This window comes from Diabrotica virgifera, chromosome 5 (assembly GCF_917563875.1).
Source record: "Diabrotica virgifera virgifera chromosome 5, PGI_DIABVI_V3a".
Lineage (NCBI taxonomy): Eukaryota > Metazoa > Arthropoda > Insecta > Coleoptera > Chrysomelidae > Diabrotica > Diabrotica virgifera.
In genome coordinates, this window is record NC_065447.1 from 224,943,287 (window position 1) to 224,959,253 (window position 15,967).

Sequence of the window (15,967 nt, forward strand, 5' to 3'; positions counted from 1 at the left end):
GATTCTTTGTTGGAAACATACAACACAAACATTCCGATCTCGTACTATTAATAACGTACTAACATAAAAGCGTTATGTTTAACATCTTATTGTATGACAAAATGTAACGACTCAGGCGCAAAATAAAAAAACGAGTAGTCAGTCTTAAGGCCGCGTCCCACGATCAAATAATTTGATCAAACTGGTTTGAGCAAACTGAAAGTGACAGTTAGTGACGTCACATCCTGAGTGTTCATTGTGGATAATAATGAAAAATTTTAATTTTAAATAAAGTACAAACAAGTTAGACAACTCAATACAAAAAATTTGATCAAACTAGACTGATAGTGAGAGCACAGATTTTTAGAATTTCAAAAAAACTGCAATTGTGACGTCACTTTGACGTACTTCCTCAAGTACGTCAAGTTTGCTCAAACTGTTTGATCAAATTATTTGATGGTGAGACGCGGCCTTTACAATGTAATCTAAACAAAGAAAACGTTTACTACAAAAAAATTTCACAAACATCCCAAAAGTAAAATATCTAAATACAAAATAATTGAATTAGTCTTATACACACACATTGCACTGATTTTTTTCAATTTGATTTTTGCAAAAAAAATTATTGAATAACTCTCACTTTAACGCTCAATATCAAACTAACAAAACACTTCAGAAAATGCAATAGCCGTAGGTAGTATTTTAAAGATAGTCACTCGCACATATCTAAATAGATAGTGGTGTGTACGAAAGAATATTGGTAAAACTTATTAAAACTTTTTCTCGACACCTCACGGTAGAAGAGAACCGGACTATATAGGGTGAGTGGGGAGGAGCGCACCAAACTTTAAGACTGTATAATATACGTAATAATAATTAAAAATAGCTCATATGTTTTTATTCAATTTTCATTTGTTTCCGAGATACGGGGTGTTGAAATTTCTTTTACAAACTGCCGATTTATAAGAAAAAAACATAGTACGCCACTGAGATATTTCAAATTAAAAATAATTTTTGAATTCCCTGTTCAATTTCTGACAAACAATATATCTTCCCGTTTGTTCATACGACGCGTCGTTTTCATTCAAAAAATAAAATATCTGAACGCTTACAAAGTATTAGAAATAAGTTTCTGCAGAAACTTCGTTAAAAACTTTGTAAGCGTTAAGATGTTTTATTTTTTGCACGAAAACGAAGCGTCGCATGAAAAAAGAGAGATAGATTTTTTGTCACAAATTGAACGAGGAATTTAAGAAAGATTTTTAACTTGAAATATCTCAGTCGCGTACTATTTTTGTTTTATAAATCGACCGTTTGTAAGAAAAATTTTAACAACTCTTATCTCGGAAACAAATGAAAATCGAATAACAACGTATGAGCTATTTTTAATTATTATTGTGTATATTATACAGTCCTAAAGTTTCTTAAATTCCAGTGGCGTACCATTTTTATCTTTAAAAATTCTCAGACTATTACCCGTACACGCGTCAATGGTGAATATACAATTCGTAATTGTATGTCAAAAAATGCGCAATAACTACGTCTTAAAACCCACAAAATTTCATTTGCATACCTCAAGAGGTTTTAGAGCAATGAATAAATCGTCAGTTTGTAAGAAAAATTTTAACACCCCGTATCTCGGAAACCAATGAAAATCGAATAACAACATATGAGTTATTTTTAATTATTATTACGTATATTTATACAGTCTTAACGTTTGGTGCGTTCCTCCCCACTCACCCTGTATATAATATTAAAACTTTAAAATGCGGTACTCCGTGTGGAGTAGAGTCCTCAGTGTGGCCACCGGAGGGTTAACCTAAATAAACTTATTGTTTTATTGAAAAAAGGAGAATAGTCACAAATAATGGGATGAGATGTATCTGCATTGATTTTTATTAAAAACTGTACATTTGCAAAATTGTAAATACTAACGTATAAACGACTATACAATTTTAAAAATAAATATTTAAATTTTATTTAATTGATGCAGTTTTATGTTGTTATTAAACTGCATGTGAATAATTGTTTGTTAACAGTTAGTATTGGCTATGAGCAGGTGATCTTGGTTGTGTCGTATCCTGCATGCGTGAAAACGTGAGATGTCTTGTGCTGCTCTAGCAACACTTGTAGTTGTTCCTTAGTTTTCTGAAGGCGTTTCAGTAGCAATGGCGAAACATTTGCCTTGGGAGGGGGGACTTCCAATAAAACACCAACCAAAAGACATAAAATAGCTACCCAAACTACATAAAAGACATAGATAATAACTTGTATGTTATAAGTTCTCTTAATTTTACTAACTGTGAAGTTAATTCGGTTGAATTTGTCTGTCTGTAGTTTAAGTTTCATGTCAGCTAATATACTTTTTATGTTTTAACAATCCTTTCTTTAATTATGGGGCGTATTACCGGGGAATTCCCCTATCCCTCCCGTAGATCCGCTACGGTTCAGTAGTTTTCTATAGATAAAGCGGAACTGCAGCTATGCCGGTATTTGATAAGCGTGAATCATTAATGAAAACATAATAATTCTTATGTCGCCCTAGCAGCACATTTTCTATAGCACTTCTTCACATGATACTATAAATAACAAGATAATATATTGCGCATCCTGAAGGAAGGGGAGTCATGACATACCTGGAGACCTTCAAATTCGTAATGTCCGAATGATGCCCGAGCCCGAGTAGTTTGAATTGTTCGCGATTGTAAGCTAACAACAAGAATTCAAATTCAGGTATCCAGTTAGGTCATGCGATGCGCGAACTCGGACGTATTTGCGATACGGGAAGATCCTATCTTGTTATTTATAGTATCGTGGCTGGTACCTTAACGGGAGAGATTTAAATCTCTCCCTACCTTAACGGATGATTTGTTTACATTTTCATCCCAATTCCTCTAGTTCCAAATAAGCGGCAGCACCCTCGCTTGAGTTCGCGAACAAGAAGCTTTTAATAGTCACGTTTATAAGCAGGCTTGTTGACGAGGGATGTTACCGGGCGGTGGTGAGATGACGGTGACTACGGACGTTGTCAGATCTATGCACCTCCATAGCACCTACTCAGTTGGGACGCAAAATCCTATGCTAAAACGTTACATGGCCGTACCCTTCTACTCACTATATATTCTTTGGCTGTAGTTTAGTTTTAAACAGTGAATAAATAAACATGAGTGCGTATAAAGTTGTTGGTAGACAATACAAATGTTGCTAGACGCATTTACTAGTAGGTAGCTAGACGCACAGTGGTAAGTACAAGCAAAAGATTGACGAAATAAATAATATAGGTCCACTTTCCCTCAAGGGGTCTGAGTTAACATACGATTTAGACGTTTTCCAAGAGTAATATCGTGGACATAGTTAATTAGCATTTTTATAGGACATTTTATAGCATTTAACCATTGTTTTTGTTTCTCGGATAATAACTTATTTAGTTGTTTTATGTTTTTGTAGGGCCGGCGTAGCTAAGCGGTAGTGTGCTTGGCTCGTGTGCTGATAGGCCGGAGTTCAAATCCTACCGCCGGCAAGAACAACTAGATATTTTTAAAATCTTTATAGGCCCCAGGTCGACTCAGCCTGAATAAAATGAGTACCTTGGGTAAAACCAGGGGTAATAATAGGCGGTTGAAGCGTAGCCCTGGCCTTGTTACCTTCCTTGTATACCGTAGGCCCTAGATATAGCAGACTACCCCATGATACTATAAATAACATGTTATTTATAGTATCATGGACTACCCTGCTATACTCCCAAAGCCACGTGAGCGGTATAAAACGGGAGATTATTATTATATTATGTTTTTGTCGCTCAGTTGATAACTTTGTTTTATGCTTAAAATGTAGCACTGATGGTAACCGATAATACTGAACTTTATCATGAATACTTCGCATTCCACACTTCAAAACACAACAGAAATGAGGCATATTATCTTTTATTTAGATTAATTCTTCTAGTGAGAATGTTCAATTAATTCTTGTACAAAACAAAATTACAAAGAAACGCAACTTAAATGATTTTTAAATATGAAGAGTGGATATATATAACGGGCCAAGTGACAAAAATCAATATTTCTGTTTTTTCCATTATCATGGTCTATGCAACAATGCCGTTAACCTGTATTATTAGACTTGGATCCCGCATACCAAAAAAAAGTTGATTAATAGCAAGCTGAAAATTTGTTAATAGCTTAACGGTGTCTAGTCGGACAAACTTTGATGTATGGGAACACTGGAACAGGGGAAGTTTTAATTGTGGAACAGGTTAAAAATTTGGAACATCAGACTACGAAAACGTTCCATATATTTTGTCGGACAGAACTTCCAATTGATTTGTTACCATTTCATTAAACTCTCATGCAAAAATCAGACTGGTGTTTATCACCAACTGGGCATTTTAATGAGTGGAACACGAAGAACATGTCAAATGACAGAAATCATGTTTTCTAAACACTGGAACAGGGCAAGTTTTAATTGTGGAACAGGTTAAAAATTTGGAACATCAGACTACGAAAACGTTCCATATATTTTGTCGGACAGAACTTCCAATTGATTTGTTACCATTTCATTAAACTCTCATGCAAAAATCATACTGGTGTTTATCACCAACTGAGCATTTTAATAAGTGGAACACGAAGAACATGTCAAATAACAGGAACCATGTTGGTTAGTAATAGCAGTCTGATTTTTGTATGAGTCTTTAATGAAAGGGTAACAAATCAATTGGATGTTCTTTTCGTAATCTTTTTTTTTTGTGTGAGAGTGGGAATCTTCTTAAGACCGTACCAGGCGAATCTTACCTGGCGTGTGTTGGATTCAGAGTAAACGGAGTACATCCGAGCGCAGTTCCCCTCTGGGGGCCTTGCTTCCGGATGCATCCGTGTTACAATGCCTACCAACTAAACCCACTCTCGGCTTACGCGCGTGGCACGTCTTTCCAGACCGTTCTCTCGCGCGCGCAACCTCCCTTTCTCTACTCTTTTCTTTTTCTCTCTGTTGCTTATATTGCTTTTGTTTACCCCTGTTGTCTCTCTCTTTCTATAATCTCTTCTCTTTTAATGATTTTTGTCACAGCCTCTATCACTTCTTTAAACTCCCTTTCCCCCTTGTCACTATGGCCATAAAATTGTTTGCTCCTAAGATGCCTACTTTTGCATGTAGCTCCGCTCTTTCGTCATTAAACTTTCTGCATTCAAACACGCAATGTTCTGCTGTGTCGCTTACTCCGCAATCTACGCAACTATCATATATTGCCTTGCCTATCCTCTCAAGGTATGCTCTAAACGATCCGTGTCCTGTAAGGAATTGCGTGAAGAAGTAGTTCGTACTTTTATACTTGCACTTCACCCACTCCTCCACGTCAGGGATCAGTCCTTGTCCATGGAGCCCTCCGCTCGCTTTCCCACTCTTCTTGCCACTTTGTAATGGTTTCTCTCCTTTCTTCTGTCTTCTCCTCGTTAGTCTTGCCGTATGTTTTGGTTCTCTCTTTTACCTGCAGGTGTATTGGTGGTACCCCAGCTATAGCTTGTAGGGCTACCGTCGAGGTCGTTCTGTAGGCGCACACAACCCTTAATAGGGCTTTTCTTTGGGCTTTCTCTAAGATGTTTTTGTACTTTTTCTTGTTTATTACTTGATGCCACACCAGTGCCGCATATAGGATTGTGGAGTGTATCACTTCCATCAAGGCCACGTCTCACCATCAAATAATTTGAGCAAACTTGACGTACTTGAGGAAGTACGTCAAAGTGACGTCACAATTGCAGTTTTTTTGAAATTCTAAAAATCTGTGCTCTCACTATCAGTCTAGTTTGATACAATTTTTTGTATTGAGTTGTCTAACTTGTTTGTACTTTATTTAAAATTAAAATTTTTCATTATTATCCGCAATGAACACTCAGGATGTGACGTCACTAACTGTCACTTTCAGTTTGCTCAAACCAGTTTGATCAAATTATTTGATGGTGGGATGCGGTCTTTAGGATCCTTCTTTTCCCCGTACCTGGGCCTCCTATATTAGGCATGATTATTGCCAGTGCTGTTGCTCTGTGTTCTGCCTTATGTGCAGCATATTTGACATGTTCGCCAAATATCTGCTTACTGTCCAGCATCACTCCCAAGTATCTAACCTTTTCGGCCGGCGTTATTCTTTCTCATTCGAGGGTGAAGGAGATGTGCTCTCTGTCTCTAGGTCCTTTTAATATCAAGGCTTCCGTTTTGTGCGTAGCGAGTGTCAACTCTCGATCATTCAGCCACGTTTTCACCCTTTCCAGTGCAGCATTCGCCGTGTTCACTATGTATGAGCATGTTCTCGTTTTGCTCTACTAGAACGACCAGGTCATCTGCGTAAGCTATAGCCTGTGTCCCCTCTCCTAGATCTTCTTCTAGTATGTCATTGTAGAGGATGTTCCCGAGCAACGGTCCTAAGACCAAGCCCTGCGGCACCCCCGCAGATGTCTGCATAACATCTCCCCTCGATATGTTAATATTTCTACTTGTGAAGTATACCTTCACTATATTTTGTAGGTATGGGGATATTTCCAAATTCTCCAATATTTCAGTTATTACTCTCTAGCTTGTTGAAGGCATTTTTTATGTCCAGAAAGAAGGCCACCAACCACCTGCTTCTGCATGTGGCAGTTAATTGCGTGATCCTACTGACTGCATCGATTGCGGACTTCCCTTTCCTAAACCCATATTGGCGTTCAGACAAGCCATCTTTCTCCATTACTTCTTTTTCTAATCTCGTCTTTATAAGTATCTCAAAGACCTTGCCTATCGTGTTTAATAGGCATATCGGTCTGAAAGCTCCCGGTTACCCAAGTTCCTTCCCAGGTTTGGGAATAAGTAAGGGGTTCGCCGTTTTCCATGCCTCTGGGAAGTTTTGCTTTCTGAGGAGGTCATTCATGATATCTTTCACCCAGGAAGCTATTTCCTCTATGATTATCTTAACAATTTCTGGTACAACTCTGTCGGGTCCAGGTGCTTTCCTGTCCTTGAGTGCTTTCCCTGCCTCCATCAACTCCTCCATAGTGAAATCTTTTGCCGGCGTTTCTACATGCCAAAGTGTGAATTCCCTAATCTCTCGCTGTAGGAATAGCTCTTCTGCTATCTCTCTTCTCCGGATTTCTTCGATTTTGTGGATACTACTACTTCCTTTGACATTTTTTGTCACTATGCATCACCCCAGATGTCATTCTCAATGACCTCTTCGTCATCCATAGTTTTATCTACGTCATATATGATCAGCGTTTTGTCCGGGAGTTTGGAATTAACTTCTAGTACCGTTTTGCTCACTATCTCTTTAGTGAGGTCTTGTATTTTATTTCTTTCTCCTCTTATTTCCAATTTAAGATCTCCCTTCGCCGTTTCCTTTAGAGTTTTAATTTCTATTCCGCAATTTTTAACATCTACTTTATTTCTTACTTGTTGTATATACAAGTTGTGCGTATGTTGCGTCGCCGCGTTTTATTAAGATGTTTCCCCATTCTGTCTTTCCTTTTAGATTTTTGACCACCACAGTAATGGTCGTCCCCATATCCTTTAAGGCTGTATGACACTATGCATTTTCTTGTATCATTTCTAATATCGTTTCTGATATGTCAAAAAAATGTATAGTGTCATACACAGATACAAGAAACGATATCAGAAACGATACAAGAATTTGTGTCAGGCACAGATTCTTGTACAATAACTGCGCCAATTTCTGCGCAAAGAGCAAAAACGTAAAACCTGCTGGTAAAACTTCTAAATCTCATAATGGCGGCTGAAAATGAGATCATATGATTTGTCTTGATAAATTTATTTGTGTTTTGTAGGTATTATTTATAAATATTTTATTGATACTTAATATACCGTTTGGTATGGACTACTGTTCTACTATAATAACCATATATTTAGAATAACTTTGGGTTTCATATTGCATAATTTTTTAATAGAGGAAAATACAATAGTTCCAATTTGGATCAAACTGAAGATAATTATAATGCAAATATTTTAGCACAAATATCAAAACAAAATAAAAAACACAAATAATCAACAGTCAACGTAAAAATTCTAGTTATTATAACAATAAAATATTTGTTTTTAAAAGTTTATAAATTTTATAAAATCCTTAAAATCAGCTGTAGACGCAGTACTACCATACCAATGTAAGGTGACAGGGTGACAAACAAAATTTCGACCAATCACGTGCCGAATTTCATACAGTTTTCGATACAAGAACTTGCATAGTGTCATACAGGGCACAAATGTACATACAAGAAAATGTATACAAGAAACGATATTAGAAATGATACAAGAAAATGCATAGTGTCATACAGCCTTTAGGGAACATTCCAGGGCCTTTCTGTAATTCTCCCATGCCATACCTTGTCCAATTATGCAGAACAAATTTTGGTTTTTGTTCTCTTTTCGTAATCTGACGTTCCAAATTTTTAAACTGTTCCAGTGTTCCATACATCAAAGTTTGTCCGAATAGACACCGTTTAAGCTATTAACAAATTTTCAGCTTGCATTAATCAACTTTTTTTTGGTAGGTACGCGGGATCCAGACCCATATGCCAAAAGTGATAGTTGCATTGGAAATAGCTCTAAATATATTTAACAAATAGCGTCCGCCGTTAAGTATACGCTGTGAGCTCGTACGTAGAGGGGATATTTACAAATTCGCGAGCGCCAGTAGTGGCAAGTCTGTAAACGTTTACCGGAAATTTGACATAAATGTCAAAGTGATTAAATTAAAATTAAAAACATTAATTAAGTATAAAAAATATTCGTTGGTCAAAGCTGTGGTATATATTTTTACCTTAAATATACTTACGTTTTAAATGCTGAATTTAAGTTTTTTTAATGTTACGTAATATGTAATTATAAATTAATCTGCGCCATCTACACGATAATTGTGAAAGTATCCGAAGTAAGAAATTCATATTTTATCAATAGAACGTCAAAATGATTAGTAAAATCTTAAAAAAATCGATTACAATTTAATTACTTTTTTGCGTTGTAAATATTAAGCGATAACAATTAAATAATAAATTTAAAAATTACCGGTGAAAGTTGAATTAGTAATCCGCCAGGAGCGACACCAGCGAAGCTCAGAGCGTATAGTGTTCCATTTCCTGATAAAAACCAACGAACTGTCAACACTGATGGAATCGACATAAAACGAAGTTAATGGCGCCAGGACGAGATAGAAGATAATCAGGTAAAGGAGGGAAGATAATCGGACAGTGCTAGTCAGGTACCTTGTAGTTGTAGCAAATTTTACCTGAAAATTCTCTGTCTCTCTAGAAGTGCTAGAACCTCTCTCTTGTATGTTGGCGCCTATCTTCGCTTCACTGTTGGAATGGGACGGGGCCATTCCATCAGTGTTGACAGTTCATTGATAAAAACTCATTTTTCTCGATTGTGTATTTTTGTCACTTGGCCCTTGGCCAGTCTCACGTTTCCACTCTTCATATGTTTGCCACCCGACTCCCAGCTGTCAGATTTCAGATTGATTTAATTTTGACAGTATGGTGGAATGCCCTATAGTGCCATAACCTAAAAATCTCAAATTAACGTCATTCCAGGATTGTAAACAAAAATATTTCTCTTTTCGAGTTTCAGTTTCAAATCGAATTTGATTTTTAACTCACAAGCACAATGACTACATCCGTAGCATTGTTTCAGTGCAGATTATGTTTAAATAGAACTCCAAGCAGAGTTAACATATTTGGTGGAGATTTTCCCCGAATGATAGAGGTATTAACATCCATAAAGGTAAGATTATTTTTAAAGAATTATAATTTTATTCTTTATTTAAGTAATGAACAAGTTAAAAATTATTCCAATACATTCATTGCATTTCTTTTCACCTTTAATCCTATTTGGATTCAGTTTTCTTTAAACTGATCAAGCTATACCAATGTTAATCCCCCTAAACAGTTACATCCGTTAACATGCAATGTCTAACGTTTCCCACTGGCCACTGTGCCTTTTTTGGCATTCCTCTCATACTCCTTCCATTAACATGTTGGTGAAATTCATATTATTATAAGTGGTTACCAATTCAATATGATTTAACACATTCTCTGCCATCATATCTTTAGTCACCTTCGTATGGTGCCACTATGAAAATAACCCTATTTAATTCCACAGGTTATGAACGCCTAGAGGTGTCATTTGCACCTAACTGATGCACGCCATCGGGTGTCAGGTGGCAGCGAATGTGTTAATATATAATTTCAATTGACTATATAAACTTATACTTTATTGTTTTAATTGCACTTTTCTCCACGACCAACTAACATAAATATTAAATTGCTATTCTCTGTGTGCAAGTACTTGGAGAGAATACAAGAAACGATCATCAGAGAAATATTGCAACTATCTTAAATAATTCATATTGTCAATTGAAATTGTCAAATGGACATATATTTCATATGTACCTACTGTCATTGAAGAAGAAAAATTATATGTTGCTCCACAATATTGATATGATATGCAAATATTATATAAAATTAAATTTAATTTATTGTATTTTGCTTGCATTTTAATAATTAATTTTATTTACTACATACCTTTTAATAACATAACCTCAGTCTTACTTTTTCTTCTTATAATTTTTTTGGGCTGTGGCCTTGTGGCTGTGGACTAATATAATTGGCAATACAATTAAAAGTGCTAAAAATGTAGCTGAGCTATGAAACCAGCATAGGGATTACGAACACTCGATACGAATCGTATCCGCCATGTTTTCCCATAAGGCGCTACAGTAAAACATGGCTGATACGATTCGTATCGAGTGTTCTTAAACCCACCCCATGTGTCGCTCTTCCGAACTTGCACGGTCCCAATACAAAACAATTATAGACTTCATATATTTCAATATTTTTCTCTAATACTATATTTTTGCAAAAAAAGTTGATAAACATTGACAGAGAAAAGAGAAAAATGGGCAAATGGCGCTGTAGGTTATGCAAAAATATGTGTGAAGAACTTGGAATTACCATAAAACCTCGAAGGCGCATAACAAGAAAACTTATTTTCAATGACGGAAAAATGAGTTGAGACGAAAGCTGTTTTCTTCGTTAGATAGAGTTATTGTAGAAATTCGTGACCATTTTCAACAGCAACAGAATTTAACGGATAAGTTTGTTTATCTAGTTATTAGATCCAGACAACACTGAATAGTAATCTAGACTATGCATCTGACGAAATTGACGAGCAGGGTTTCAAGCTGGAAAAACTTCGACTGCGGACTTACTTGAATTATTTAAATTTATTGCTAAATCCAAGCTGGAAGATACTCTGCCCAATATTTTAGTAATGTTCCGAATATTTGTCACAGTTGCTATAAGCAATGCCAGCTGTAAGAGGAGTTTTTCAAAATTGAAAATGATTAAAAATTATTTAAGATCGACAATAAGTACTCTATGACTAACTAATTTGGCTATTTTGTCTATTGAGCAAGAGGTGTGTGAGGGGATAGACATTGATGGTGCAATAAAAGTCTTTGCTCTTAAAAAAAGTAGACGTATACATGTTTAATTGAAGACGGAAGGTTTGTTTTTAATTCTAACAAATACTCATATTACTTTTCAATAAAAATAAAAATATAACATTATAGTATCGGTCTAGTTCTAATTAAAAATTGATTTTATTTAATTTTGTCGATTGTCAAGATGTACCTAATCTTAGGTGATAGGTATCTAAGTTATATCAATGTATCTAATTGGTTAAAGTAAAAGAATTTTTGTATTAATAAACGTGATTGTAAAACTTAGATAATTTTTTTATTTAAAATCCAACCTGTATAATACAAAATAATGATGACTGTTCTCGCCGAAAAGTTCTCTATAATTAATGTATGTAATGTTATACAATAAATCAGAATACCTAAATAAGAGGGCGGCAAAATTGTCTTCTGCCCTCGGCGACCGACACTCACGATACGCGACTGATCAGATGTGATATCACAACCAATAAAAACGTGAATAAATCCAATAAATGTTTGATTTTGTGTCAGTTAAAGCTATTGCAATTATATAATTTAAAGGGGGCGTTTCCAATAAGTTGGTTTTAATAAATATACAGGGTGAGTGGGAGGAACGCCACAAACTTTAAGACTGTATAATATACGTAATAATAATTAAAAATAACTCATATGTTGTTATTCAATTTTCATTTGTTTCCGAGATACGGGGTGTTAAAATTTTTCTTACAAACTGACTAGATTGAAAGTGTTTTATTCTAACTACTTAACTGTATTCTGCTAGTTGGTAACTACACATCCAGTTATACAGATTGCCTGTAAATCCAATAACTTTAAGAGCATACAGTAGCGATCAACAGGTAGCAACAAACGCAGATTGTCGAGATATTTGGCACACATATTTGTAAGCCCAATTTAAGAAATATGTTAGTATGTGGAAATTACTCTATAACTAAATAAAAATATTGCAAAAAGGAGCCTGTGCCGCATTAAGAAAGACAAAAAATACACTTTCTTCAAATAAACTTTTTTATCCCGTGCCTAGATTTTGTGTCACATTGGATCTACTAAAAATCGATTTTCTATAACAAGAAATCGAATGTGACTGACTCGGCAACATTTCATGTATAAAAATTATTGTTTTTGATAGTATAAATGTCACTGTCAATGTCGAATTACCGACGCACTGTTGCCTCACTGTTGAAAGTTCGCAGAACTTTCGAAAAACAAAAATATTGATGACGCACTACTGTTTATTCTTATGCTTGTTACACAATAATTTATGATTCACGGTGTCAAATGCTTTAGAGAAATCTGTATAAATAGCATCTACCTGTAGTCTCCTTTCCAAAGCATCAGACATGTATTGTGAAAGTACATGTGTGAAAAGTAAGAGATTTGTCGAAGTTGATCTACCTGGAAGAAAACCATGTTGCTCTTCAATTAGTACATTGCATAAAGGTGTTTTAATAGAGTCGCATATTATATTCTCTGGAATTTTAGGAATAGAAGAAAGAATACTTATTGGCCTGTAGTTAGCTGTATTACTCCTGTAACTTAAACAAATACCTGAATCAAGTGAAAGAGAAAACAGAAAGTATAAGGGACGGGTTAAAGTACATCTACATTTTTTTAATAGTATGGGTGGAATTCCATCTGGTCCAGAGCCCTTATGAATGTCTAAATTCGCTAATTTTTCAAATATGATTTCAATAGATACATTACAGGAATTTAGACTTACTGTTTTCTCATACTCTAAAATGGGCTGTATTAAACCATCATCATTAGCTCTGTAAATATTTTGAAAGCATTGCGCAAAATTATTAATGATATCCGCACCATTGTTAAGCACTGTGTTTCCAAGAAACATAGTGTTTGGTATACCATTATTTTTGCGTTTTCTGTTAACAAAGTTCCAACAGTGCTTTACGTTTCCAACTAATTCTAGATTCAATTTGACTTATATAAATATCATGATATGACCTGCTTAATTCTTTGCATTCGGTTCTATGAGATTTCCAAAATTTTACGCTTCAAAAACTCATAATAACTTAGAAGTACAAATTTAAAGTCTTGTGTATTTTAAAATAGTTCAAACGACCCGTGACGTCACACAGTTTAACTATATGGTTCCGTTTATGGTGCGGGAGCACGCCAAATAGAATTCTATTTTAGTGACGTCACATTGCCTAGCAACCGTCGATTCTCCCATTATGAAATTCTATTTTGTGACATCAGCAAAATAGAATTCTATTTGGCGTGCTCTGGGCCTTGGTTATAATTAGGTATATTCTTCTTCTTCTTTAGTTTATTGGCTCCAGCTACTTGTGTATACCTCGTCGCGGAATAAAGGAAAAATATTTATATTCTATTAACATTTTTTATCGTATGTCATTGTAATAATATATACCAGTTTGCAGACATTGGAGTTTGATATAGTTATTGAAGGAAAGGAAAGAAGGCTTGCTACGGAAAATAAAACCATTTTGTAAAAGTACAAGTTTTCTATGAATAGTTCAAACGATCAAAAACACTTGTAACGTCACATAACTGTATTTTCTACTCACGTTTATAACGTCTAATTTAAAATTCTGTTTACTTTGTTGGAAGAATGTAAACATATAAACGGATTACGTCACGACGCGTTTTGGCCTGGCTGGAATAATTTGAATTTTTAATCGTCTTTAGGGGCCAAACGAAAGTCAAACAAAATTTTTTATCTTTAATACATGTTTTATATTATGTTCTGTTGTGATTTATAACATTTTTTCGAATTTAAAATTTTATGCAAGTTCCCTATTGCAACTGTTTTACATTTTCATTATCATTTGCAAAAACTAAGTCAAGTAAAACTCCGTTACAATTCGTGATTTGATTTAGCTGAAATAGGTTATAAAATGCAAAAGTATCAACTAAAGTATCAGTAGCAGGGTTACTATTATTACTAAAGACACCTCTTTTATCATGGGACCATTCGCTATTAGGCAGATTGTAGTCTCCTGTTAGAATGAACTTGTGTTCAGGAAAGCTGTTACAGACAGACTCTATACTAATACAATGATTCTCATAGGATGTTAAGGCTGAATTAGGACGAAGATAAACTGTACCAAATATATGTATAGCATTCATTCAGAGTGCAAACTTCGACAAACAGTTCGTCCAAGTGAACATGTGGTAATAGAATAGACCTCGATGAGTAACATTTTTGTACTGCAATAAGAACACCCCCTCCAATTACTTTATCACTAGTTAATGAAGAGCGGTCCTTTCGGTATATATTAAAATTTAAAAGTCCCAATTCGTTACTACTGATACCATCACACAACCATGATTCAGTAAATATGAGCACATCATAGTTATAGCAGCACTTTCTTCAAGAGCACTAAGCTTGGTTCTAATTCCTCTCACATTCTGATAATATATTTTAGATTTTAACTTTACAACAAAAAACACCCAAATAAAAATTCACCGCAATTAAATTCTGCATAGATTTGTTTTTCCCGATTTGCTCCGACGAAAATTTTCCTCGGAAAATTCGGGTTTTCCCAACAAAATCTCTAATTTTCAAATAAAGTTTTAGGTAAGTAATTATTAATCAATAATTAAATAACTTAGCATCAAAGCTTTCTTGGTATAGATTGTAATTCCAGAAGCCGGTGAAAATTAAACGAATATTTTAGCAACAATTCAATTGTTAATTAACAATTTACGATCGCAATAATAACCAAAATCAAACTTATTAAGATTATAAAGATGGGATGCTTATTTAATATTTTATCGACAAAATATAAATTTTTCGTTTTTTTGCATAATCTTTAAATTTTGAAAAAAATAGTTATAATACGCTGGTCTAATTAGTAAAGTACAAAGAAAGGTTATTTACCAGCAATTTTATTGCTGGAATCGAATATTATGATCCTATAGATTAATAATATAGGTATGCAAAGTCCGCAGATAGTGTGCTCCTTTTTTTATTAACAAAATGGCGCCCCCAAATCGTGTTTTTTTTTTCAATTATTGGTCTATAACTCCGAAGATTTTAACTTCACACCAAAATCATTTAAATAAAAATTCACCCCATTTTAATTCTTCATAGAGACATGTTTTTCCCGATTTGCTCCGACGAAAATTTTCCTCGGAAAATGTGGGTTTTCGCAACAAAATCTCGAATTTTCAAATAAATTTTTTGGGCAAGTAATTATTTATCAATAATTAATAACTTGGTGAAATAAAAGCTTTCTTGGTATAGATTATAACTGCAGAAGCCGGTGAAAATTAAACGAATTTTTTAGCAACAATTCAATTGTTAATTAACAATTTACAGTCGCAATAACAACCAAAATAATCATGAAACAGTGATCAAACTTAGAAAGATTATAAAGATGTGATGCCTATTTAATATTTTGTCGACAAAATATAAATTTTTCATTTTTTTGCATAATCTTTAAATGTTTAAAAAAATAGTTATAAACAAATTAACATTTCTCAGAAATTGTTTATTATATTATAATTTAAAAAAATACC

The 15,967-nt window shown here is 34.5% G+C and overlaps 1 protein-coding gene across 2 annotated transcripts in view; it reads left to right on the top strand.

The window, feature by feature from the left end:
• Positions 1-8,829: 8,829 nt before the first annotated feature.
• The window catches only part of LOC126884697 (zinc finger protein 567-like), a 30,706-nt gene continuing 23,568 nt past the window's right edge, over positions 8,830-15,967 (top strand). The window contains exon 1 of one of the 2 annotated variants that reach the window (XM_050650804.1): positions 8,830-9,729. In XM_050650804.1, the coding sequence (XP_050506761.1) occupies positions 9,613-9,729 (117 nt within the window). In that variant the 5' untranslated portion in view covers positions 8,830-9,612. The remainder of the gene's footprint in view (positions 9,730-15,967) is intronic. The other variant, XM_050650805.1, reaches the window with a different exon arrangement.